The sequence below is a fragment of the Chiloscyllium plagiosum genome, unplaced genomic scaffold, assembly GCF_037043375.1.
Source record: "Chiloscyllium plagiosum isolate Xiang-an unplaced genomic scaffold, Cpla_swu_hap1 HiC_scaffold_8, whole genome shotgun sequence".
NCBI lineage: Eukaryota > Metazoa > Chordata > Chondrichthyes > Orectolobiformes > Hemiscylliidae > Chiloscyllium > Chiloscyllium plagiosum.
This window is the reverse complement of record NW_028270146.1, coordinates 93,708,249-93,735,611: the sequence shown is the minus strand read 5'-3', so window position 1 is coordinate 93,735,611 and position 27,363 is coordinate 93,708,249. Positions and strand designations below refer to the sequence as shown.

The following is a 27,363-nucleotide window of genomic DNA, read 5'->3' as shown; positions in this document are numbered from 1 at the left end:
CTGCAGACCTCACTTTCTCCTCCTAGAAAATATGGCAGTCAATTTGTACACAGCAAACTCCTATAAACATCCATGAGATAATGACCAGATAATATACTTGTACTGATGTCAGTTGGGCGTACTGATGTCAGTTGGGCATACTGAGGTGAGCTCAGCAACTTTTTTTTAAATAGTGCCATATGATCTTTTATTTCCAAGTGAAAAAGATCAGATTCATCCTCCGTTTAAAAGGCTGATTTGAAAGGTGTCACCTCTGACTCACCTCTCAGTCCTGTTCTGCAGGATCACTGCAGGTTCGTGTGCTCACCTTTGGAATAGGTCGTGAAACCAGAACCTCAGGCAACGCCCAATTTAACACTAAATTGGAAATGCCATTGAGTAACCACAGGAGCAACTAGTGTAAGATGGGAAAATACTAGACATATTGTGTAGAGGTGGATCAAGCACAATGCATCAAGTTCTGCTTTGCATTTGGCTCATTCTGTCAGTGTTTGATGAGGCCCTGCATAGGGCAACTGACTAGTAGTCTATCCTGAGATATGCCAGACCTTCAGTGTGCTGGAAAGGGTAGGCGATAGAAGCTTTACTCTGTCGCTATTTGACCAGAGTACCAGGCAGAGATGTTCCCCAATGTAAACATCCCTTGTCTCAATTATCCACAAATTTTATCAGTCGTTGTGTTTTATATTTTGCTGCATTCGCAGTGTTTATGGTGTGGCCCTCATGTGTTTGTGGGCATAGTATGGGGCAAATATGCAATGCTTATGGTGTGGGCCACACGTAGTTGGGTATGGTATGGGACATATATGCAGTGTTCATGATCTGGGGCATATGTGAAGTGTGTATAGTGTGTGGAGGGGGTGCATGTGCTTGTTTTGGAGTGTGGGACATGCAGTGTTAACATTGTGGTTTGGGAAAGCATTACTTACTGTGTGGTATGAATGATGTATTGACAGAGAAGGTAAATCTGGTGGCCCTGAAGCAGAAGATCTCTCCTACATTCTCCAGCTTCAAACTGATGGGGGCACTGCGGAACAAGTTCATTCCAACCCAACTCGTGGAACTCTGCTGGGAGCAGCCTTCAAACAGCTTCCCACCATCCGTACCCATTACCTGGCTCACTTTGCTCATGTCCAGACAGCTGTCTTGCGGTCCATGGCTTTCTACACTGGGCAGAATCACTTGGTTCAATCTGTCCTGCTCCCCGACATGACAGGCTCTCTTCTGCCAGCTGATTGGGCCTTCCTGCCCCTGATCAACCTTTATGACCAGGTGAACCGAGAGGAAATGAAGGGCAAGATGGTAGAGTCGCTTGCTGCCAACTTAGTGGAAATGGTGACCAGCTGCCTCCAGTGGGCGCTCTTGCTGGAGACCTGGCGAAGTGAGCTCTTGCAGGGTCTCCCGCTGGCTGCCAAACTGGCAAGACTCACATGTGTGTTCCTCACAGGCAATAACCTGTTTCTGGAACCGGGCATTCACGACAACCTGACAGCCCTCCTGCTGATCTACTGTCAGAGCAAGAAAATGGACTCCCTGGACCTGAGTGCCCCACTGCCAGGACTGACCTCCTTTCAGGATCTGTATATTCGACTCCTCGAGCAGTTTGAGAGCGTCTCATTTGGCGATCAGCTCTTTGGCTGCTTTCTCCTGCTGCCCTTACAGAGGAGGTTCAGTACCCAACTTCGCCAGGCTGTCTTTGGGGAGCATGTTAGCGTATTACGGACACTGGGAGTGCAGCTGAAGCAGGTATGTGAACCTGTTTTTAACATATTGAATAGGTGGCTGTCCCCAACATTTTTTTGCCGAGTAGACTGGGATTTGGTTGCCAAGTCGGCCAGCACTGGGTCCCTCCACTGGGCAGAATGGGCTTGATAAACCAATGATTGTATCGTCTAACCAGCAAAAGCTTATCTATGTCTAAGAGATTGGCCTGGGAGCCCTTGGTGCTGTCGGTGTGGGGTGGGAAGAGATGTGTGCTGGACCCTTCCTCTGTAATTAACTGTCATTATTCCTTTAAGATTGGGGTTAAAGTTGGAATAATTTAGATTTAGATATTATGGTCACAAGTACAGGAGGTCAGGAGTGCAATGAAGAGTGTTTAATGTCACCACACAGCACACCATCTTAAATACAAAGGTACCAGATACAAAAAAACTTAGGTACAAAGTCATAAAAGAAACAAAGTTAAGAAATGTTAAGCATTACCTTCATCGCCCGAGTCAGAAAATATATAAATAAGGTAATAATGAGCCAAGAGGTGCATTGTCTGACACGCACATAGTTTATCCTGGAAGATTGGTGTCAATACTGGGTACCTGGTTTGATAGTCCCCATCCCATCCACAAAACTTACAAAGGGAAAGTTCAGATGCTGTTTTGCGCGAAATCCTGGAACTTGTTACATAATGGCAATGTGGGTGTACCTACACCACATGGACTGCAACAGTTCAACGAGGTAGTTCACCATCCCATTCTGGTCCACTGGGGATAAGCAATAGTGAATTAATTAAAAACAAGTCTCCTTTGCTGCGTCATTCTACAGGAAACAAAAGAAAAACTTGCTTTGTAGAACACCTTGAATACAAATAATAAATTAGCTCCAGCTAATTCCACAGGAACATGAACAGACAAAAAAAATGACAAAGGGCCACACTAGGGGAGATTAGAAAAATTGAGCAAAAACTTGGCCCAAGAGGGAAGTTTTAAGAAACATCTCAAAGGAACAATGAACTCTGAAGACTGAAAGCTTAAAATAGGGATTTTCAGAGCCGAGAGAGCTGAAGGGTAGATTTTAGTTGTGGAGCAAGCGAAATCTGGATTCTCAGGGAAGGGTTATGCAGCTGGTGAATGTCAGAAACCTGGAGCACCAGCCACCATGAGATTTGAACATTAGGGTCGGGTAGGTAAAGTAAGGTCCTGCTGAAGTTGAGCAAAGGGGTCGTTTGTGAAACTTCTGAGATTGCTCCCTCAGAAAACACTCTACTGACAGTTTTCAACCTGCACAACCTCTTGTGTATCAAAATAGCTGCCAATCCCATTGGAAAATTACATCCATCCTGCTGAGACTTGCCTGGACCTGTTGCGGCAGTACTTCAAGACCTTGGTGACAGGGACTCTCCGTCTCAGCTGGTGCCCCGTGCTCTACGCAGTGGCTGTGGCTCACGTCAACAGCTTCATCTTCTCTCAGGAGGCTGTGGATGAGGTAAGACATTGTCTGACTACAAATTCTCAATGGTCAGTGGGAATGTTGGGAGGTGATGCATTTTCACAGTTAAGGTATAGAGAGAAGAACATGTTTGATTGATGACACAGTTTGAAAGATTGTGCAGGAATAGGGGAGACCTGGAGGGGTTAAGGGGGTGGGTTCATGTGCGCAGATCTTTGGAACTGGTAGAGCATTTCAGAATAGTTGTTAAAGCACATGGCATTTTGGACTTCATAGTAAGGGTATTGGGTACAAAAGCAAGGAGGTTATGGTGAACCTGTATGGCGGTCTGATTAGACCCCATTAGAGTGTAACATTTAGTTCCGGTCAGGAAGGATAGGAAGTCCATGAGACAATGCAGAGGAGACTTATTATTTCAGCGATGGAGTACTTTAGCTACAAGGTTTGTTTGGGGACGTTGGGTTGCTCATGTTGAACCAGGGCAATTTGGTAGAGGTGTAGAATATTATGACATGTTGGAAAAAAAGGTAGAGCAATGGAAGCTTTTCCCCTTTAGGGTACAAGAGCTAGGGAGAGCAGATTGAAAGTGTTTGGGCAACACATACAGGCAGTATGTGAGGAAGATGTTTTTGACACAATAAATGGAACTTGCTGCCTGTGAGAGTGGCGGAATGGAGATGGTTGATAATTTCAAAAGGAAATTAGATGGACACTTGAGAGAAATGAATTTGTCAGTGGTGTGGGGGGAATGGGACTGACTGGATTGCTCTGGAGAGCTAGCGTGGCCTTTGTGAGCTGAATGGCCTCCTGCGCCCAAGACCTATATTCATTCCTCACACCTGGGCACATCATTTAGTAACTTATTTAGATTAGATTACTTAGTGTGGAAACAGGCCCTTCGGCCCAACAAGTCAACACCGACCCTCCGAAGAGCAACCCACACAGACGAAGAGCAACCCCTACATTTACCCCTTCACCTGACACTATGGGCAATTCAGCACAGCCAGTTCGCCTAACCTACACATCTTTGGACTGAGAGGAAACTGGAGCACCTGGAGGAAACCCACGCAGACACTGGGAGAATGTGCAAATTCCACACAGACAGTTGCCTGAAGTGGGAATTGAACCCAGGTCTCTGGGGCTGTGAGGCAGCAGTGCTAACCACTGTGCCACCATGTCACCCACTTCCGCTTAAGATACCACAGGGAAGTTAAATTTAACATTTAATTTGGCAATTCTATTAAATTTTATTCAGCAAAGTGTTTGTACTTTTCTTACCCCCTCCCTTTTACTTACAAACGCAAGCTGATTTAAGTCCAGTCTAAGTGATATGAAAATGAAGAGGAGCTGGAAAACCTCAGCAGGACTGGCAGTACCTAAAGTCAGTGAAATGAGTTTAAGTTTCAGGCTAGAGTTCAGAAGAAGTCTTTTGCGACCTGAAATATTAACTGCATTTCTCTCCCTCCAAAGAAACTGCTGAGTTTCTCCAGTGCTTTCTGTTTTTGTCTCAGATTTGCAACATCCCACGGTATATTGATTTTAGCCTTAGTGATGATAGCTCACTGGGTTATTGTTTTATCCTTCGTAAAGAAGAGAACTTTTGGATAGGTCATTATATACGTTGGTCCCCTCAGGTGAGTGTCGAAGATCCCATTGGCACAATTTTGATAAAGCGTGGGGCAAATTCTCCCCTGGTGTTCTTGCCAATATTGAACTCTCATTCATCACCTCAGAAACCCATTGGTTGATCATTATTGCATAACTGTTGGCAGGATTCTTGATGTTCGCAGATTGACCGTTGTGATTCTCACATCTTAGCAATTAACCCACTTTGAAGATAATGTTCTTGATTGTTTTGATCTTGATGATGGTTGACAGCTAGATATTGTACTTTAAGTGCCTGTCAGATTGACCTAGCCTGGACCTCAGGCACTTGGATAGAAGGTAAAAATTATAACTCCTGTCTCATTTATTTTAGACTTCCCTGTTCCAATGTCTCCGTCTTCCACACTTACCACCATTAATATATCTGAGATGATTGGTGTCATTGGCTGCGAACCCAGTTTGATCGCATACCGAGCGCACTGCTGGAATAATTTGTGGAGGATTTGAGCTATACGGAGAGGCTGAACAAGCTGAGGCTGTTTTCCCTGGAGTGTCAGAGGCTGAAGGGTGACCTTATAGAGGTTTACAAAATTATGAGGAACATGGATAGGATAAATAGACAAAGTCTTTTCCCTGGAGTTGGGGAGTCCAGAACTAGAGGGCATAGGTTTAGGGTGAGAGGGGAAAGATATAAAAGAGACCTAAGGGGCAACGTTTTCATGCAAAGGGTAGTACGTGTATGGAATGAGCTGCCAGAGGAAGTGGTGGAGGCTGGTACAATTGTAACATTTAAGAGGCATTTGGATGGGTGTATGAATAGGAAGGGTTTGGAGGGATATGGGCAGGGTACTGGCAGATGGAACTAGATTGGGTTAGGATATCTGGTCGGCACGGACAGGTTGGACCGAAGGGTCTATTTCCATGCTGTACATCTCTATGGCTCTATGACTCTAAGTAATGCAAAATTTGGAATTAAAACTGGGGCTGAATTGGGACTGCAATGAACTCAGCGTGAGCTGACTGCTAATGGTGTCTGCTTGAGTTAGGTAGGGGATGCAGTAGGATTTATAGGTTTTGCAGTAGCTACCTGCATTTATTTAACAGTTTTAATGTAGTGAGATGTCCTGAGGTGCTCACAGAAGTGTTCTTAAACTATTTGACTGTGAGTCCACGTAGTGAGGTATGAGGACTGTGACCAAAGAAAAGGGAGAGATTGATGAAGGGCATTTTGAAGCGGAGAAGCCAGCCACGTGAAAGAATTGGACTAGAGCTCAGAGTTAGAGGAACACAAAATTGTCAAGGGGTTTGTAGGAGAGGAAGGAGGCTACCGCAAAAGGGAGAGACAAGACTAAGAGGGTAAGGGTGCAATGTAAGCAGGGGAGTTTTGAATTCAAACTGAAAGAACTGCGGATGCTGTAAATCAGAAACAAAAGCAGAAGTTGCTGCAAAAACTAAGCAGGTCTGCCAGCATCCGTGGAGAGAAATCTGTGGAGAGAACGTTCTGAGGAAGGGTCACCGGACATGAAGTGTTAAGTCTGATTCCTCTCCACAGATGTTGCCAGACTTGCTGAGCTTTTCCAGCAATTTCGATTTTAAGTTCAAGCCTTTGCTGGACTGGGAGTCAATCTGGATGAACAAGCTCAGGAATGGAGGGTAAACGTTACTTCACTTACTATTCAGTCTGGTGCTTGAGAAGTTATCGATGCATTGGGTGGGGGGGGGGGGATATCTTTTGGCTGTGGAACCATATTCCTGGAATAAGGCAAGAAAATTGCATAAAAATTGAAAACAGTAGAGGGTGATTCATTCAGTGGTAGATCAATTGCTCAAGTGTTAGCTTTAGATTTGCATATAAGGTAGCAATTAATCTTTGAAGGTGTCCTTCTGAAAGTCAGAAGTGTTTATGGCTGTCAATTTCCAAGGCACACAGCAGCAAATTCTACAAAGTAGCACTTGTTGGTTGCTCTTGAGTATAAAGATTCCCAAGAGATGGGATAGACTCTCTTGCCTTCACACTTCCATTCTCTCACCCCCGCAACCTCTTCTGGGGTTGATTCAATGGTGATAATTAATTTTTAATAAATGGTTTGTGGAGAAATGATAACACAGTGGTACCTGGTGGTCAGATTGTGCAATTACTGTATGTGGTGCCAAATCCACTCAGGTTGGTCAATTATAAATGGGGAAGTGAAACTCTAAAATGAAATAGCTAGACCAAAAATGTGACAAATTGTAAAGCCTAAACAAGAAGAAAGCTTTTTTAGACAGGGAGTATAGATGTATACAGATGGTCTTTGTTAGGGTTAATTGGTAAGTAGATAGATAAATGACACAAATAAAATACTATTACCATTATCAATACTATAATGGAAAGTATCAAGTGAACTTGATCTACTTAGCATGACATCACACAAAGTTATCTGTGTCCTTCTGAACCAAGTTCAATGATCACCACCCTGACTTGATTTTTTTTTCAAACTGAGAAATCGATGTGTGTCTTGCACAGGATGCTGTTGAGGTTGCAATCTGGTGGTAATGACTAGCTGACTCTGTCCAGAAGTAGAAGCACTCTGTCATAGAAGGGAAACAAAGGCGTGCACTAATCCATGTATCTTTCCTTGCCGAAGGGCATTTTCAGCATTTCACAACCATTTAAGTCATTTCTGAGGTGGTGCCATTATGGTAAAATGGGAAGTGTAGCCATCAATTTGCCCACGCAGAGTTCACACAGCAGCAATCTCATAATGACCAGTTAATCTATTTTAGCAATGTTGGTTGAGAGCTGAGGGAAAACATCCCTTCCTGTCTTCAAAATAATATCATGAGATCTAGTTCCACCCAAGAGGGAGAACAAACAGAATCTTGGTATAACATCTCATTTACAAGACGGCATCACTGACAGTGCAGTACTCCTTCATAACTGAAGTCCAGAATTTGTGCTTAAGTCTCTAGAGTGGACCAGAGGTGTGTGTGTGTGTGAACTGAAATACAAGATTTTGTTTTCTGCTATATGTGAGCTACAATGGGCCTTGTACCTTAACTAAAAAAATTGAAATAGACTTTTAGGATGTTATCCCGTAGTTGTTGTGGTTATAAGTGCATAAAGTGCCACATTTCATACGTTGGAGCTGACTTGATGGCTGAAATGGCAGCTTTCCATTACCCAGCCCTAACTGTCATAATATATAACCGATAGAGGTCTTTCAGACTAAAGAGGGTTTTGTAGGGACAGCATAGAGAATATGTTTACAGCCAAGAGCTGTAAAAGTCTCCAATAAATTCAATACAAAATTCAGGAGAAATTTACTTCTGACAAGTACGTTGGAATTTGAAACTCAGTATTGCAAGTTTTACTGCATAGATACCATGAAGGAGACACTCGATAAACACATGAAAGAGGAAGGATTAGCTGAAAATGTTGGTTGGACTGGCCCAATTTCTTTTAAATTTGTGCTTGGGATGTTGTTGGCAAGGCGTTGTTCATTGCCCATATTGAACCATGGTGTAGTTACACCCAAAGTGCTGTTAGGGAGGGAGTTACTGGATTTTAACCCAGAAACACTGAAGAAATGGGGATATAGTTCCAAGTTGGGAGGGGTGCTTGCACTTGGAGGTGTTCCCATGTTCTGCTGCTCTTGTCTGTCTTGGTAGAGTCTGCAAGTTTGGAAGGTGCTATTGAAATGCCTTAGTTGACATTGCTGCACTTTGTATGGGCTACTCACTACTGCCACTGTGTGCCAGTGACAGACAGATAGAATGAATGTGTACAGTGGTGAGTAGGGTGCCATTCAAGGTGGATGGGTTAGAACTGGGGTAGAGTGTTGTTGGAGTTGCATCTGGATTGGTGGAGAGTATTCCATCGCACTCGTGACTTGTGCCTTTTGATCATGAAGAGACTTTGAGGGAACTGGAGGTAATACTCACTGAAGGATTCTCAGTCTCTGACCTGCTGTTGTGATCTAATGACTAGTGCAGTTGAGTTTCTGGTCAATGCTAACCCTAAGGATGTTGATACTAGGGGATTCAATTTGTGCTTCTATTAAATGTCGAGAGAAGGTGGTTATTGCTTGGCATTTCTATGGTGCAGATATTACTTGCCAGTTATCAGTTCAATGTGATAGGTCTTGTTGCTGTTGTGCTTCAGTATCTGTGGATGGAAACGGTGTTGCAAACTGCAATTATCAGCAAAAACCATATGATTGAAGGTAGGCCATTGATGAAGCAGTTGAAGATGGTTGGGCCTGGAACACTACCCTGAGGAAATGTAGTGACGTCCTGTGTCTGAAGTGATTGAGGTCCAACAACCGCAGCCATCCTCGTTTGTGCCTGGTCTGACTCTAAGCAGAGAATTGTCCCCGTGATTCCCATTGACTTCGTTGCCAGGGCTCCTTGACAACACAGTCAATGAAATGCTGTTCTGATGTTGGGGGCAGTTGCCCTCCCCTCATCTAGAACTTGGCTGATTTGTTCATACTTGGAGTAAGGCTGCAATGAGATCTGCAACTGAGCATCCTGGCAGAACACAAACTGAGCATCAGAAAGCTGGTTATTGTTGAGTATATGCTGTTTTGTAGCATTGATGACTTCTGTGACTCTGAGGATTGAGAGTATGGGGGTATCAGTTGCCTAGATTGGATTTGTCTTGCTTTCCATGGACAGAGCAATTTTTCACCTTGTTGATTATAGATTCGTAGAGATGTACAACACAGAAACAGATCCTTCATTCCAACTTGTCAACCAGATATCCTGAATTAATCTAGTCCCATTTGCCAGCATTTGACCCTCTCTATTCGTGTACCCATCCTATGCCTTTTAAATGTTGTAATTGTACTAGCCGCCTCCACTTCCTCTGGCAGCTTATTCCACACATGCAGATGCAAATGTACATCTTGGCTAAGCTTGGAACAGCTTGGGTGAGGGGCATGGTTACTTTTGGAACACCGTTCTCCACACTGGAACGAGAATGTTGTCAGAGCTCATAATCTTTCAGGTGCCTTAATTTCTTGATATCATGTATGGTGAATCAAACTGGCTGAGGATTGGTGCCTATGCTCTTATAGATCGCAGGAGAAGGCTGAGGTAGATCACTCAGTATGTCCAGCTAAAGACAGTCATGAATGCTTGAGGCATGTGTTTCACACTGATTTGCGGAGCATCATATTGACTGAGGATGGAGTTGTTTGTGGAGCCTTCTCCTCCACTTAGTTGTTGATTTCTGCTCTCCATTCATGATTGAATATAGAAGACAAGTTGGATGGCCTATTTTTGTCCTGTACATTTTATGTAATCAGTCACATTGAGCTCAAAGTTATTAGCTAATGGGAAATTTTGTTAAACTGCTGGTCTGTTCAATGGAACAATACTTTGGCCTTGAAAGGATTGAGAACGAAATGTAATCTTTGCAAACCAGAAGTGCTGGCGTACTATCAGGGTGAGATTCAGCAATCCACAGGGATTAGATGTCTTGCATCATCTCTAATGCAAGATTAAATTTGATACTCATATGGCTGAAACTGAAACATGCACAGTGCTTTAGCAAGATATGTAATGTTTAGGTCAGGGTTCCTGCATTTTCCAGATAAAGCAATCTATTTGAAACACCAGTCACAACCCATCAGTCAATCTTTTGGGTTAAATCAGCATGGCACAGAAACACTTGACAAAGAAGTTTTAACTCGGTCAAAAGCGATTAGCTTTCTAAAGTGTACTCTGTTGCATATGCAAAGTATAGAGAAAGTGTGTTGAGAGTATAAGGATTTTGCTCTGAAATTAACATAATTTATACCATAGCTAATTTGCAAACTGATGGACTTTATCCACATCATTTGAGCTTCATTGTAGTCGCTGATTTAGAGTGATCTGTTTGTTTGTCCGGTCATCATGCAGTTAAAAGTCCAAAAGACAAGCAATTTATTTGTAATATGCCATTGAAGTGCTTGAGTGTTTAGTTATAGTAAATTAAAGCAGTTAGCACAAAGCAATATTTCAATGTTGATAGTGAGCATCACCTTTTCCACATTTTGTTGTACTATATTTTCTTGTTTTGCAGGCGTTTGATGCTGCCAGGAAGAGCATGCTTCGGAAATCTTACCTATTAACAGATGAGGTGGGTTTTTTTCTGTTTTCATTTCATTTTACCAAAATCTGTATTACTTTGCTGTAGCACTCTGAGGGCTATTAAGTGCAGATTATGCTCCCCACCCACCCCCAACAAGCATGTCCTTGTCCTTATACAAACATATGCCCGTCCTCTTCTGTCCTCGTACAAGACTTAGGTCATGTCTCACTTAGAATGCTGTTTCCTGTAATAGTCTCTTCTTGGGATTGGTAATGTTGAGGGTCTGGAATGGGTGCCGGTGAAAGCCACTGGACCCATTCCCAGTATGAAGCATTGTAGTTATCATGACAGGGCTAACTGGGACTGTACACTTGAGAGAAACAAGGCTGAGGGGAGGTCTATCTGAGGTTTATTAGACAATAAAGGGAGTAGATCATGTGTAAATGGGTGCCATGCCTCTAGGAATTCCCTGGTTGGTCTCTGTTTGGCTTGTCCTATAATAGTAGTGTTGTCCCAGTCGAACTCATGTTGCTTGTCATCTGAGTGTGTGGCTACTAAGGATAGCTGGTCATGTCATTTCGTGGCTAGTTGGTGTTCATGGATGCAGATCGTTAGCTGTCTCCCTGTTTGTCCTATGTAGTGTTTTGTGCAGTCCTTGCATGGGATTTTGTACACTACATTGGTTTTGCTAGAGGCATGGCATTCATCCACTGATTCAATCAACAAGCACCTTGACCTGGACCCAATATACCGGCCACTGCAGGGACAGCTGGAACTGACACCCGGAAGCGGCAGATACAAATCACTATAAATGCCGGAGGAAACATTACAGAAGCACTTCACAGGAGGCTCCCAAGCACTGAGGATGTCACCCAGACAGGGGACGAAACGTCTGCAACACAAATTCCCAGCTCGGCGAACAGAACCACAATAGAGGATGTACATGTATTTGGAAAGGCAAGGACTGATTAGGGATAGTCAACATGGCTTTCTGCGTGGGAAATCATGTCTCACAAACTTAATTGAGTTTTTTGAAGAAGTAACAAAGAGGATTGATGAGGGCAGAGCAGTAGATGTGATCTATATGGACTTCAGTAAGGCGTTCGACAAGGTTCCCCATGGGAGACTGATTAGCAAGGTTAGATCTCATGGAAAACAGGGAGAACTAGCCATTTGGATACAGAACTGGCTCAAAGGTAGAAGACAGAGGGTGGTGGTGGAGGGTTGTTGTTCAGACTGGAGGCCTGTGACCAGTGGAGTGCCACAAGGATCAGTGCTGGATCCACTACTTTTTGTCATTTACATAAATGATTTGGATGTGAGCATAAGAGGAACAGTTAGTAAGTTTGCAGATGACACCAAAATTGGAGGTGTAGTGGACAGCGAAGAGGGTTACCTCAGATTACAACAGGATCTGGATCAGATGGGCCAATGGGCTGAGAAGTGACAGATGGAGTTTAATTCAGGTAGCTGCGAGGTGCTGCATTTTGTGAAAGCAAATCTTAGCAGGACTTATACACTTAATGGTAAGGTCCTAGGGAGTGTTGCTGAACAAAGAGATCTTGGAGAGCAGGTTCATAGCTCTTTGAAAGTGGAGTTGCAGGTAGATAGGATAGTGAAGAAGGTGTTGGTATGCTTTCCTTTATTGGTCAGAGTATTGAGTACAGGAGTTAGAAGGTCATGTTGTGGCTGTACAGAACATTGGTTAGGCCACTGTTGGAATATTGCGTGCAATTCTGGTCTCCTTCCTATCGGAAAGATGTTGTGAAACTTGAAAGGATTCAGAAAAGATTTACAAGGATGTTGCCAGGGTTGGAGGATCTGAGCTATAGGGAGAGGCTGAACAGGCTGGGGCTGTTTTCCCTGGAGCATTGGAGGTGACCTTATAGAGGTTTATAAAATTATGAGGGGCATGGATACGATAAATAGACAAAGTCTTTTCCCTGGGGTCGGGGAGTCCAGAACTAGAGGGCATAGGTTTAGGGTGAGAGGGGAAAGATATAAAAGAGACCTAAGGGGCAACGTTTTCACGCAGAGGGTGGTACGTGTATGGAATGAGCTGCCAGAGGAAGTGGTGGAGGCTGATACAATTGCAACATTTAAGAGGCATTTGGATGGGTATATGAATAGGAATGGTTTGGAGGGATATGGGCAGGGTGCTGGCAGGTGGGACTAGATTGGGTTGGGATATCTGGTCGGCATGGACGGGTTGGACCGAAGGGTCTGTTTCCATGCTGTACATCTCTATGACTCTAAAACAAAATCAGAATTACGTAGCCATTATAATTTGTTGTTTTGGCTCTTAAATTTCCCTATTGAAACAGCAATAACACTTCAACATTAACTGTAAAACCCTTTTGAGATACTGAAGCTATTAAAGAATTAAGCTCAAATTTTTTTCTCTTCTCTATCTAGGCACTGAGAAGACATCTGCTTCACTTTAAGTTGCCCAATGTGGAGTCACCCTTTGGCTTTGATTTGTACGAGGAGCTGCCTCCGATCAGGCGCAGGTGGATGCAAAAAGTCCTTGGGGACCTTCTACCTCCAGAGGTTGGGTTGGAGGCAAAGTAACAGGCGAGAAGCTGACACCAGGGAAGTGGGGTGACGTAGCCACTTAGGGAGGGGGTGGGGGGGGGAGTTTCAGTCCAGAGGGTACCTTTCCATTCGGCAAATGAATCCCCAGAAGAACTGAGGTGAATCCACATGTCCTGAGATCTGAAACAGCAAATCGACAAAAGTTATTTTATCATCTGCGAACTTTTTGTATGTTTATAAAGGCGAGTTTTAATTCGCAGTCAGCCTAGGCCCCAATGACGGAGCCCTGGACAAAGCAGGTCACACAGGATGACACCACTGCCATCCCAAACGCCCTTCTACCAGAGCAGGTTTTACCTTGATGATCAGGAGCTCATTCACAACTCAGTGCTGGGTGTATTTTAACTGTACCATGAGATTGGATGCCTGGGCCCACGTTACTGTGTTAACCTGAAGAGCGAATTTCTGGAGAGTCCAGGTGAACATCGTGGCTGTATCTTCACAGAGGAAGATTAGGACATCTTGGAATGGCCTAGCTTGACATGAATTGTAAAGAGAGATTCTTGTTCCATCTTCCATGGGTTGCTATTGCTTACTGCTGAAGCAGTTTGCACGGGTGAGATTTTACATCGGGTGTCTGAACTGTGAGCCACAGATCCAATGTACTAATTTTTGAATAAATTATACAACCTTATCTATCATATTGATGTGCGTATGTGTTTGGAATATGATGGAGGATGACCTGGGAAGGGTTTGGATCAGTTCAAAACAGGGTGGATGGAGGTTTCCACTAAACTATCTTTACATGTTGGCCCGGAGACTTATATTCTATTCTTGTCGGCAAGCTTAAAGCTGGATGTCAAAGTATTAGAGAGGGTGCAGATGAGATTTACTGGTTTGGGAGTTGCTTGAGAAATGAGGTAAATTCAGTTAAATGCTGAGAGTGGAGAACCTTATTCTGTGCCTTAAAGCAGAGAAGGTTAAGTGGAGAGTTAAAGACAGTGTCTCCATAGTGAAGCTGGGGAAGAGCTAGTTCTCCTGATAGTTGTTTGATAAGTTGAGGACTTGCCTTTTAGAAAGTTGGCAATAAAAGCAGAAGAGGCAAATGTTAGGATGTGGAACACACTGCTTGAAAAGATGGCAAAAGCAGAATCATTAATAACCTTCAAAACAAAACTGAATCAATACATAATAATAAAATAAAATTGGCTGGGCTGGTTAGCGAGGGAAGAACAGGGCAAAAGGATTAATTGGATAACTTATAGAGTCATAGAGATGTTCAACATGGAAACAGACCCTTCGGTCCAAACCGTCCATGCCGACCAGATATCCCAACCCAATCTAGTCCCACCTGCCAGCATCCGGCCCATATCCCTCCAAACCCTTCCTATTCATATACCCATCCAAATGCCTTTTAAATGTTGCAATTGGACCAGCGTCCGCCACTCCCTCTGGTAGCTCATTCCATACACGCACCACCCTCTGTGTGAAAAAGTTGCTCTGTAGGTCTCTTTTATATCTTTCCCCTCTCACCCTAAACCTATGCCCTCTAGTTCTGGATTCCCCCACCCCAGGGAAAAGACTTTTGTCTATTTATCGTATCCATGCCCCTCATAATTTTATAAACCTCTATAAGGTCACCCTTCAGCCTCCCAACGCTCCAGGGAAAACAGCCCCAGCCTATACCAGCATAGGTATGAATGGCCTCTTTTAGGCTGTACAATTTTATGAGATGGAGGTGTACAATTTTATGGTGTTCATTAAGACCCCTCAGCTGATTTACAATATCCATATTAGAGTGGCTATCATGGTATGGCCTAACCAGGCTTCTTAAACCATTTCCAAGTTGGTCAGCTTGCACGGCTAGTAAAGAATTTCTAAGTAACGATCAGCTTTTGCTCCTTGCCAACTTGCATTTAAGCAATGCCTTCACAGGAGCATAATTACATTAAAAATCAACACCAAGTGAAAGATGGGTGATCAAACTTGAATGAATTGGTTTAGAGTGGGAATCCAAAAGTCAGGATTGAAGGTGTGGGGATGCCAGTGGCAGAGTGATGAGAGTGGAAAGTGAAGAAAAAGTGGAAGATCTTGGAAAGTTGGTTGGGGGCCATGGGAGCAGGAGGAGAACACAGGGATCGGGAGGGCTGAGACCTGACACTGTGAGCCAGTGGTGCTCCTTTAATTGCATGTCAGTGCCATAGATACTCTAGGTGACTGAACTTGCTTTGCCTGTCCTGCCTTATTTTGTTGGCTGGGATGATTTATTGTGCTTTCCATACGTGTGTACAGTTGCTGACTAATCAGAGTTAAAGTTGATGAATATTTCTTGTCAAAGATTAAAATGAAGAGCTGCCTCTTCGAGTAACTTTTCAATTTTTAAATGTGAAATCAGTTTGAATCTTCTCTGCTCAGTGTAAAAGCTAACTTGATTGCTACATCATTTTGCAATTGCACTTGATGCCCAGAAGATGACTTGTACAAGAAAGGGAAAGAAATTACTTGCGTAAAATATGAGGCTGTGCTTCTTAATTTGGTGCTGAGATGCTCAAGGAATTACGTATCTGACCTTTGACCTCTTTGTGCTAACACAGGTTTCTAACTGACTGGTTATCATTCACCAGCATTAACATACCTCCAAAAGCAAAACACAATGTCCTACATTACAATTGTTCAAACACTTTTTTTAAAAAAGGGAATTTATATAGCGCCTTTCACAACCTCAGGATGTCACAAAGCACTCTTCTGAAGTTTCATAATTGTGTCATGCTAGAAGAGTGACAGCTAATTTGTACACAGCAAATTGCCACAAACAGCAGTCTACAATTGACATGGTAATTTGTGCTGCTGATGTTGGTTGTGTCGTTGATGAGGGTAGATATTGGCCAGGACACTGAGGAGAACTCTTCTGCCTGTTTTATATACCCTGGAGAGCAGGTCGGACCTTGGATTAATATTTTAGTCAAAAGACAGTGCCTCCAACTGTACATTGCTATCTGACCAAGGCATTCACATTTCAGAATTGAATCTTGTGTTCACGTCTCTGGGATTGGACTGGAACACAACCTGAGATGAGTGTTATAATCTCAGCTGATGGTTGTGCTTGACAACTCAGAACCCATCGGTTTTATTTTTACAATTTGTTAGTGTGGTGGTCAGCCACTGAACATATCCAAAAGAGGCTGTCAGTTTACTTTTGGTAAAGGCAGATGGGTTTATTATACAAAAGAAAAACAAAAAATGACGATTCGGAAAAATCACATACACAGAGCACTGAGAACCTGACCTGAATAATGACTTAGATTTTCAGACTTCCTGTGATCATCAGGATTGGCATCAGGTTCAGCTGCAACACCAATTCTTGTTCAAATCACTTTGCTCAGTGTGGGTTCTGTGACATTTGCAGAACCAATAGCTGATGATTGCTCTATTGGTAGTGTATTTATATGGTGAAAGTTTACAGTATGTTATTATTTCGGAAATTTTGATTCTGTGGCAAAAGAGGTTTTGGTTTCCAGGGGCAAAAAAGACAGATTTTTATTTCTAATGATTGCACCTCACTGCAGCAAGCACTGAAGATTTATTGAGGTGGGAGCTCTGACTCATTTGCCACACAACCTCCCAATACCATTACCAATGAGAATGATGAGGCATCCAGGCTTTTTCAGGTCTTTGGCCATTATAGTGATCTCCTGAATTGACCTCCTGTCGTAACCCTACATAACCTGCCCATACGTAAACTCTCACCATGAGCCTTCTTTAGGTGCAGTTATGCATTCTCTAGCTCATGTTCAAGTGTCTCTGTAGCCTCATCTCTCCCGGCTTCTGGGCTTCCTGCAGCCTTTGGGCTCTCAGTGTTGCTCCGACTGTGTCCTTTTGTATATTCCCGATTGTTATCACTCCACCATAGGTGACTGTAGCGTCAGCTGCCTGGGCTCTAAGTTGTGAAGTTTCCAAACTAAACCTCTCTGATTCTTTCACCGTCTTGTAAGATGTTCCTTAAGACTTAGTTCTTTAAATCCAAAGTTTATCTGATTGCTATCCTGGATAGTGGAGAAAGTGAGGACTGCAGATGCTGGAGATCAGAGCTGAAAATGTGTTGCTGGAAAAGCACAGCAGGTCAGGCAGCATCCAAGGAACAGGAGAATCGACGTTTCGGGCATAAGCTTTCCTGAAGAAGGGCTTATGCCCGAAATGTCAATTCTCCTGTTCCTTGGATGCTGCCTGACCTGCTTCGCTTTTCCAGCAACACATTTTCATCCTGGATAGTGGGCAAAGTTTAAAAAAAATGACACAACACCAGGTTGTAGTCCTCCATCTCCATGAATGGGGCACTATTGTGGTATGGCTCATTTCCACAGTGAGCAGTACTGTTTATCTTGGGTCGGGCAGGGTGTCATGTAGCCAGTGCTTTAAAACATAGGCCCTTGTCTCCAGGACATAATGTAATTCAATGATATGAATGTGTAGCAGATTAAAATCATGATTAAAAAATAGGCACCATTTTTCAAGAAAATGTATTGCCAGACCTTACTTCTCTGAATTAAATGGATTTCAAGCTAGCTGCGTTGACTAACAAAGTAAATCAGCAAAGTTGGTTTCCCTCGATATAGTCTCCTATTAGCTGGAGGCTTTATTCTCTCTAACTGTGTCACTGTCCTGATGTCTTGTTTAAATAAGTGTCCTGAATGCATCTGTCATGTCAAACCCCTGCTCTTCCCCTGAACCTCTATATCTGTAGTCCGAAGTAAAGACTCGTTGTCTGACACATTGGAGGAGACTGTGCCAGTGCGGTGTGGAACTATTGTGCTCTTTTAATAGCAAGGATTTGCTGACCTCTGGTGGAACTTAGAAGGATTTCTCAGCCAATTTTTTTACTTGGCATTGTTTCAAATCAGAATACCTACAAAGTGTATGTCTCTGTGTTTATATGGCTCTCTCTTTCCCTATGACGTATGTGTGAATATGTGATATGTGCATTTGGTATTTAATGGAAAGAATAACATCTCTCAAATCAAATTGTCTGTCATCAAATAGAACAATTGCAGAAAGATTAATTCAGACACAAAATACTGTGCAAAGGTGCTTTTCCAATTGTACTTTTCTTATTATTCACCCATGAGATGTAGGTGTTGCTTTATTGTCCATTCCTAATTGCCTAGAAGGAATTTAAGAATCAGCAACATTGCTGCAGAATATATCAGGTAAGGATGGCAGTTGGTGAACCAGATGGATACTTTAAAAAAAAACAATCACAGTCACCATTAGGCTAATTTTAAAATGAATTTTGTTGAATTCAGATTTCACCATCTGCCGTAGTGGGATCCCATAACATTAGCCTGGGGTTCTGGATAACTAGACATTACTACTACATCACTGCCTCCTTTGGCTCTAGAGGATTTTTATTGTTTCACTATTGGTGACTGTAGCTATCTAGGCCCTTAGCTCCAGATTTACTTGCACAAAATCTGACCACCTTTTATTCCTCATACCTCATTCAAAACTCTCCTTTAAAATAGTTCTGAGACCAAATCTCTGGCTACTTGACCTCACATTTCCGGATGTGACTTTGTACGTTAATGCTTCTAAGTTGTGTTGGGATATTTTGCTGAATTAAAGGAACTATTTAAATGCAGATTGTTGCTTAGCACAGCTAGTACAACTTGTACTTATGCATCTTATGAGGTGTCTCACTGCTATTGTTCAGGTTTTCAGTTACTGTTTAGAAAATAGAACAGTACAGGCCCTTTGGCTCTCGATAATTGTGCTGACCTTTTATCCTACTCTAAGATCAAACTAACCTACATCCCCTTCATTGTACTGTCATCCATATACATATCCAAGAGTCACTTAAATGTCCCTAATGTATCTGACTCTACTACCACTGCTGGCAGTGCATTCCATGAACCCACCACCCTCTGTAAAGAACCTGCCTTTGACATCTCCCCTAAACCTTCCTCCAATCACCTTAAAATTATGTACCTTCATGATAGCCATTTCCATCCTGGGGAAAATAGTCTCTGACTATTCATTCTCTCTATGCCTCTCATCATCTTGTACACCTCTATCAAGTCACCTCTCATCCTTCTTTGCACCAATGAGAAAAGCCCTAGCTCCCTCAACCTTTCTTCATAAGACTTGCCCTCCAGTCCAGGCAACATCCTGATAAATCTCCTCTGCACGCTCTCTAAAGCTTCCACATTCTTCCTATAATGAGGCGACCACAACTGAACACAATATTCCAAATGTATTCTAACCAGGGCTTTATACAGCTGCAGCATAACCTCGCGGCTCTTAAACTCAATTCCCCTGCTAATGAAAGCCAACATCATACGCCTTCTTCACAACCCTATTAACCTTGGTGGCGACTTTGAGGGATCTATGCACATGGACCCCAAGATCCCTCCTCCACATTGCCAAGAATCCTGTCTTTAGCCCTGTATTCTGCATTCAAATTTGGCCTTCCAAAATGAATCACTTCACACTTTTCCAGGTTGAACTCCATCTACCACTTATCAGCCGAGCTCTGCATCTTGTCAATGTCCTGTTGCAACCTACAAATGCCCTCCACACTATCTACCACTCCAGTAACCTTTGTGTCATTGGCAAACTTACTAATCTATCTTTCCACTTTCTCATTTAAATCATTTATAAAAATGATAAAGAGCAGGTGACCCAGAACAGATCCCTGAAGAACACCACTGGTCACTGAGCTCCAGACTGAATATTTTCCTCTACTCCCACCCTCTGTCTTCTATGGGCCAGCCAATTCTGTATTCAGACAGCCAAATTTCCCTGTATCCCATGCCTCCTCACTTTCTGAATGGTCCTACCATGGGGAATGTTATCAAATGTCTTGTTAAAATCCATGTACACCATATTCACTGCTCTACCTTCATCAATGTGTTTTGTCACATCCCCAAATAATTCAATAAGGTTTGTGAGGCATGACCTGCCCCTCTCAAAGCCATGCTGACTATCTATAATCAAAATATGCTTTTCCAAATAATCATAAATCCTGTCTCTCAGAATCCTCTCCAATAATTTGCCCACTGCAGACATGAGACTGACTGGTCTGTAATTCCCAGGGTTATTCCTATTCCTTTTCTTGAACAAGGGAATAACATTTGCCACCTTCCAATCATCTGGTACTACTGTGGACAGTGAGGACGCAAAGATCATTGCCAAAGGTGCAGCAACATCTTCCCTCGCTTCCTGTTGTAACCTTGGGCATATCCCATCTGGCCCAGGGGACTTATCGATCCTTGTTTTTCAAAATTTCCAGCACATCCTCCTCCTTAACATCAACTTGTTTGGGCGTATCAGCCTGTTTCACAGTGTCATCGCAAATGACAAGGTCCCCCTCACTAGTGAATACTGTGGCAAAGTATTCTTTAAGGAACTTCCCTACCTCCTCCAACTCCAGGCACAAGTTCCCTCCACTATCCCTGATTGGCCCTACCCTCACTCTGGCCATCCTCTTGTTCCTTGTGTAGAAGGCTTGGGGTTTTCTTTAATCCTACCCAACAAGGCTTTTTCATGCCCCCTTCTAGCTCTCGTAAGTCCATTCTTTAGTTCTTGCCTGGCTACTTGTAACCCTTCCAGAGTCCTGTCTGATCCGTGTTTCCTCAACCTTAAGTAAGCTTCCTTCTTCCCCTTGACGGCATGTTCCACATCTCAACCAAGGTTCCTTCACCCTACCAGTAAAGGTCAGGGAGTTGTGATCATCACCGAAATGCTCTCCCACCGAGAGATCTGACACGCTTCCCCTCTAGTTGGCCGATTTACATATTGAGTCAGAAACCCCTCTTGGACACACCTGACAAAATCTGCTCCATCCAAACTATTTGCACTAAGGAGATTCCAATCAATATTAGGGAAGCTGAAGTCACCCATGACAATAACCCTGTTACTCCTGCACTTTTCCAAACTCTGTCCCCCAATCTGCACCTCAGTGTCTCTATTGCTATTGGGGGGGGGTCTATAGAAAACTCCCAATAAAGTGACTACGCCTTTCCTGTTTCTGACTTCATCCCATACGGACTCTGTGGACAAACCCACCTTGATGACCTCCCTTTCTACAGCTATGATTAGCAATGCCATTCCTCCACCTCATTTATCTCCATCCCTATTCCTTTTGAAACATCAAAACCCTGGAACATCCAACAACCATTCCTGCCTCTGTGATATCCAAGTCTCAGTTATGGCCACAACATCATAGCTCCAAGTACAGATCCATGCTCTAAGTTCACCACCCTTATTCCTGAAACTTCCTGCATTAAAAGAGACATACTTCAACCCATCACACTGATTGCAACTTTGCCTTATCAACTATCTATCTTTCCTCACAGACTCAGCATTCTGTATCTACCTGTTCACCAGCTACTCCATTCTCTGATCTGTGCCTCTGATTCCCAGCCCCCCTTGCCAATCTAGTTTAAACGCTCCCGAACAGCTCCAGCAAACCTCCTGGATATTGGTGCCTCCAGGTAAGGTGCAAACTCCTCCTTGTGCGGGTCCCACTTTCCCCAGAAGATATCCCAATGATCCATGTATCTGAAGCCCTCCCTCCTGCACCAGCTCTGCAACCATGTGTTCAGCTGCACTCACTCTCTGTTCCTAATCTCACGATCCTGCGATTTCTAGACAATAGGTGCAGGAGTAGGCCATTCTGCCCTTCGAGCCTGCACCACCATTCAATATGATCATGGCTGATCATCCTTAATCAGTATTCTGTTCCTGCCTTATCTCCATAACCCTTGATTCCACTATCCTTGAGAGCTCTATCCAACTCTTTCTTAAATGAATCCAGAGACTGGGTCTCTACTGCCCTCTGGGGCAGAGCATTCCACACAGCCACCACTCTCTGGGTGAAGAAGTTTTTCCTTATCTCTGTCCTAAATGGTCTACCCCGTATTTTTAAGCTGTGTCCTCTGGTTCGGCACTCACCCATCAGCGGAAACATGTTTCCTTCCTCCAGAGTGTCCAATCCTTTAATAATCTTATACATCTCAATCAGATCCCCTCTCAGTCTTCTAAACTCAATGGTATACAAGCCCAGTCGCTCCAGTCTTTCAGCATAAGGTAGTCCCGCCATTCCAGGAATTGACCTCGTGAACCTACGCTGCACTCCCTCAATAGCCAGAATATCTTTCCTCAAATTTGGAGACCAGAACTGCACACAGTACTCCAGGTGTGGTCTCACCAGGGGCCCTGTACAGCTGCAGAAGAACCTCTTTGCTTCCATACTCAACCCTAACCCTAACCCTCTTGTTATGAAGGCCAGCATGCTATTAGCCTTCTTCACTACCTGCTGTACCTGCATGCTTACCTTCATTGACTGGTGTACAAGAACACCCAGATCTCGTTGTACTGCCCCTTTACCTAAATTGGTTCCATTTAGGTAGTAATCTGCCTTCCTGTTCTTGCCACCAAAGTGGATAACCATACATTTATCCACATTAAACTGCATCTGCCATGCATCTAACCACTCACCTAACCTGTCCAGGTCACCCTGTAATCTCCTAACACCCTCCTCACATTTCACCCTGCCACCCAGCTTAGTGTCATCAGCAAATTTGCTAATGTTATTACTAATACCATCTTCTATATCATTAACATATATTGTAAAAAGCTGCGGTCCCAGCACTGATCCCTGCGGTATCCCACTGGTCACTGCCTGCCATTCCGAAATGGAGCCGTTTATCATTACTCTTTGTTTCCTATCAGCCAACCAACTTTCAATCCAAGTTAGTACTTTGCCCCCAATACCATGTGCCCTAATTTTGCTCACTAACCTCCTATGTGGGACTTTATTAAAAGCTTTCTGAAAGTCCAGGTACACTACAGCTACTGGATCTCCCTCGTCCATCTTCAGAGTTACATCCTCAAAAAATTCCAGAAGATTAGTTAAGCATGATTTCCCCTTCATAAATCCATGCTTACTCTGACCTATCCTGTTACTACTATCCAGGTGTGTCGTAATTTCATCCTTTATAATAGATTCCAGCATCTTTCCCACCACTGAGGTCAGACTAACTGCTGTATAATTTCCTGCTTTCTCTCTCCCACCTTTCTTAAAAAGTGGTGCAACATTAGCCACCCTCCAATCTGCAGGAACTGATCCTGAATCTATCGAACTCTGGAAAATAATCACCAACGCATCCACGATTTCTCGAGCCACCTCCTTCAGTACCCTGGGATGTAGACCATCAGGCCCCGGGGACTTATCAACCTTCAGACCTAACAGTCTCTCCAACACTAATTCCTGGCAAATATAAATTCCCTTCAGTTCAGGTCCTTCAGCCACTGTTACCTCAGGGAGATTGCTTGTGTCTTCCCCAGTGAACACAGATCTGAAGTACCAATTCAATGCTTCTGCCATTTCTTTGTTCCCTGTAATATATTCACCTGTCTCTGTCTTCAAGGGCCCAATTTTAGTCTTAACCATTTTTTTGCCTTTCACATACCTAAAAACGTTTTTACTATCTTCCTTTATATTTTTGGCCAGTTTACCTTCGTACCTCATTTTTTTCTCTGCTTATTTCCTTCTTAGTAATCCTCTGTTGTTCTTTAAAAGCTTCCCAGTGCTCCGTTTTCCCACTTATCTTTGCTATGTTATACTTTTTCTCTTTTAACTTTATATGTTCCTTAACTTCCCTCATCAGCCACGGCCACCCATGCCTCCTCCTAGGATCTTTCTTCCTTTTTGGAATGAACTGATCCTGCATCTTGTGCATTATACACAGGAATATCTGCCATTGTTCCTCTACTGTCATCCCTGCTAAGGTATTGCACCATTGAACTTTGGCCAGTTCCTCCCTCATGGCTCCATAGTTCCCTTTATTCAACAGAAATATTGTCACTACCGTTTGTGCCCTCTCCCTCGCAAATTGCAGATTGAAGCTTATTGTATTATGGTCACTACTTCCCAATGGCTCCTTCGCTTCGAGGTCCCTGATCAATTCTGGTTCGTTACACAATGCCAGATCCAGAATTGCCTTCTCCCTGGTAGGCTCCAGCCCCAGCTGCTCTAAGAATCCATCTCGGAGGCACTCCACAAAGTCTCTTTTTTGAGGTCCAATACCATCCTGATTTTCCCAGTCTACCTGCATATTGAAATCCCCCATAACTGTAGTAACATCTTTGCGACAGGCCAATTTCAGCTCCTGATTCAACTTACATCCGACATCCAGACTACTGTTTGGGGGCCTGTAGATAACTCCCAAGAGGGTCTTTTTACCCTTAGAATTTCTCAGCTCTATCCACACTGACTCTACATCCCCTGATTCTAGGTCCCCCTGCGCAAGGGACTGAATATCATCCCTTACCAACAAGGCCACCCCACCCCCTCTGCCCGTCAGTCTGTCCTTACGATAGCACGTGTAGCCTTGAATATTCATTTCCCAGGCCCTGTCCACTTGAAGCCACGTCTCAGTTATCCCCAAAATATCGTATCTGCCAATTTCCAAAAGAGCCTCAAGCTCATCCATCTTATTTCTAATGTTCGTGCATTCATGTATAGTATTTTTAATTTGTTACTGCCCTCACCCTTCCCATCAACTCCTATTTCACTCAACTTTACAGCATGATCCCTTTTTGGGTTTTCTGCCTCATAGATACAGTTGTCTTTCTTGACTTCCCTTGTTCTAACTTTCCCTTCAATTTCCTTCTTAAACATCCAGTTTGTCCCCTCCCTCCCCGCTACTTAGTTTAAACGTAGCTGTGTTGCAGTAGCAAACCTGCCTGCCAGAGTGCTGGTCCCTAACTTATTAAGGTCCAAACCGTCTCTCTTGTATAATTTATGCTTACCCCAAAACGTATCCCAGTGATCCAAGAATTTAAATCCTTGCTTCCTGCACCAGATCCCCAGCCACACGTTCAAGTCCATTATCTCCCTGTTTCTGGCCTCACCAGCCCGAGGAACTGGAAGCGAACCGGAGATAACCACCCTGGACGTCCTGTTTTTCAGCCTTCTTCCTAGTTCTCCGAAGTCCCGCTGTAGTATGTTCCTGCTCTTATTCCCGACATCATTTGTGCCGACATGTACCACCACCTCTGGCTCTTCACCTTCGTCCTTGAGGATTTCCTGCACTCTGTCTGTGATGTCTTTAACCCTGGCACCAGGAAGGCAACACACCATCCTTAAGTCCCGCCTGCTGCCACAAAAACCCTGGTCAGTTCCTCTCACTATGGAGTCCCCTTTTACCACAGCTCTGTGCGATGTCCGACTCTTCCGCTCTGTCTCCACGCCAACTTTTGATTGACAGACCTGGCCGCCTCGCGGACTGGCAGTGTCATCTGTCTCTACTGTTTCCAAAAGATTCAACTTGTTCTTGACAGATACTTCCCCCAGGGTCTCCTCTCTGTCTTCCTCATCATCTGCTCTCTTCTGCTCTTTTCTGGTATGGTCGGTGTAATAACCTCGCTGAAGGTCTTGTCCAGAAAGATCTCGTTCTCTTGGATGAACCTAAGGCCCTCGAGTTCTTTCATCAGTGCTGCAATATGCTCTGTCAGTAGCTGAACATGCACACACTTGCCACACTTATACGAGCCAGACACACCAGAGTCGTTGACCTCCCACATCAAGCACATAGCACGCTGAACCAGCTTGCCAGTCATGTCTTCACCCTCTTCAACTGTGGCCTAATCACTTCACTCAACCTATTTGTCAAAGACTCCTGAGCTAAAGCCTCACTCTTCAATCCACAGGAATTTCCTTGGACCCTCTTTTTGGGGCAAGTCAATGGACTTTTAATTTAGGTTAGAGGAGGAGGGAAGGAGGGAGGCCCTACTTTGTAGGACCTGGGGTCTAGAACACACCCACTCAAATAACAATCACTTACCTTCCCGACCGGCTTTGCGCTCCAACTTCACTTCCACCCAGCTCCCGCCGCTCTCTGCTGCCTTTTAGCTTCCAACCTAACACCCTATATTCACTTTTCAGGTCTTCATCCCTTTTCTGAACTATTTCATTGGTACCAGTGTGTACCTCAACTTCTGGCTGATCTCCCTTCCCCTTAAGAATCCTGAAGACTCGATCTGAGGCATCCCTGACCCTGGCAGCCGGGTGGCAACATACCATCCGGGAGTCTTGTTCACGACGACAGAACCTCCTGTCTGTTCCTCTAAACATTGATCTCCTATCACAATCGCTCTCCTATTCTCCCCCCATCCCCCCATTTCCCTTCTGAGCCACAGAGCCAGACTCAGTGCCAGAGACCTGGTTGGCCTGGTTTGGTCCTTTATGACCAAAGCTGTAATTCATTGAAATGTTTTCTCTCCTCTTTATCTAAGGAAGAGCATGTCATAATCAGTCTGGTCAATGGTAACCCACAAGATGTAGATTGTGGGGAATACAGTGAGGGTAATGCCATTGAGTGTTTAGGAGATGATAGCTAGATTCTCTTGTTAAAAATGGTCATTTACACGGCCCTCGAGTGGCACAGAAGTTACTGAGGTCATGGACCATGTGAATGTAAGTTCGGTTCTTCTATATTCTCCTTCTTTAAATAACTTTTGCAACTTTGCTTTTGTGGTTACTAAAGCAACTTTCCTCAAATTAAGCTGCAGATGTCACTGTTGAACACAGAATGCAGCACAGCCCCACAGAGCAATTAGTCACAACAGCAAACTCTTCCCCCATTGAGAATTCCTATCTAACAGTGTTGAAAATCATACAACACACTTCTAACTTTGTCCATTCCAGTCTAACACTGGCACAGCCACATCATATCTAGTGTGTATATAATAGATTCAGAACTGTTTTTTGAAATTGGAACTGAAAATGCTTTGAAACACTCACAGGCAAACTATCAATGACATTTCAATGCAACCCGTAGAAATTTAGCAATTCTTGAGTGAGTATGGAGTCAGGAAATCTAGAGGAAACAAAGCAGTGACACTTGGAAATGACAGTCCTGGATGTGCTGGAGCTCCATTTTGAAGTGTCAACGATGAGTCAAAGCATTTTCCTCATTTCCAAATTTAACTGGGATTTC

The 27,363-nt window shown here is 43.7% G+C and overlaps 1 protein-coding gene across 1 annotated transcript in view; it reads left to right on the top strand.

Moving 5' to 3' along the window:
- Nucleotides 1-14,057, top strand: part of rpap1 (RNA polymerase II associated protein 1) — a 106,439-nt gene extending 92,382 nt beyond the window's left edge. The window contains exons 22-25 of the mRNA XM_043698200.2: nt 957-1,746; nt 3,025-3,201; nt 10,820-10,876; nt 13,244-14,057. Of these exons, the coding sequence (XP_043554135.2) occupies nt 957-1,746; nt 3,025-3,201; nt 10,820-10,876; nt 13,244-13,399 (1,180 nt within the window). The 3' untranslated portion in view covers nt 13,400-14,057. The remainder of the gene's footprint in view (nt 1-956; nt 1,747-3,024; nt 3,202-10,819; nt 10,877-13,243) is intronic.
- The last annotated feature ends 13,306 nt before the right edge of the window (nt 14,058-27,363 follow it).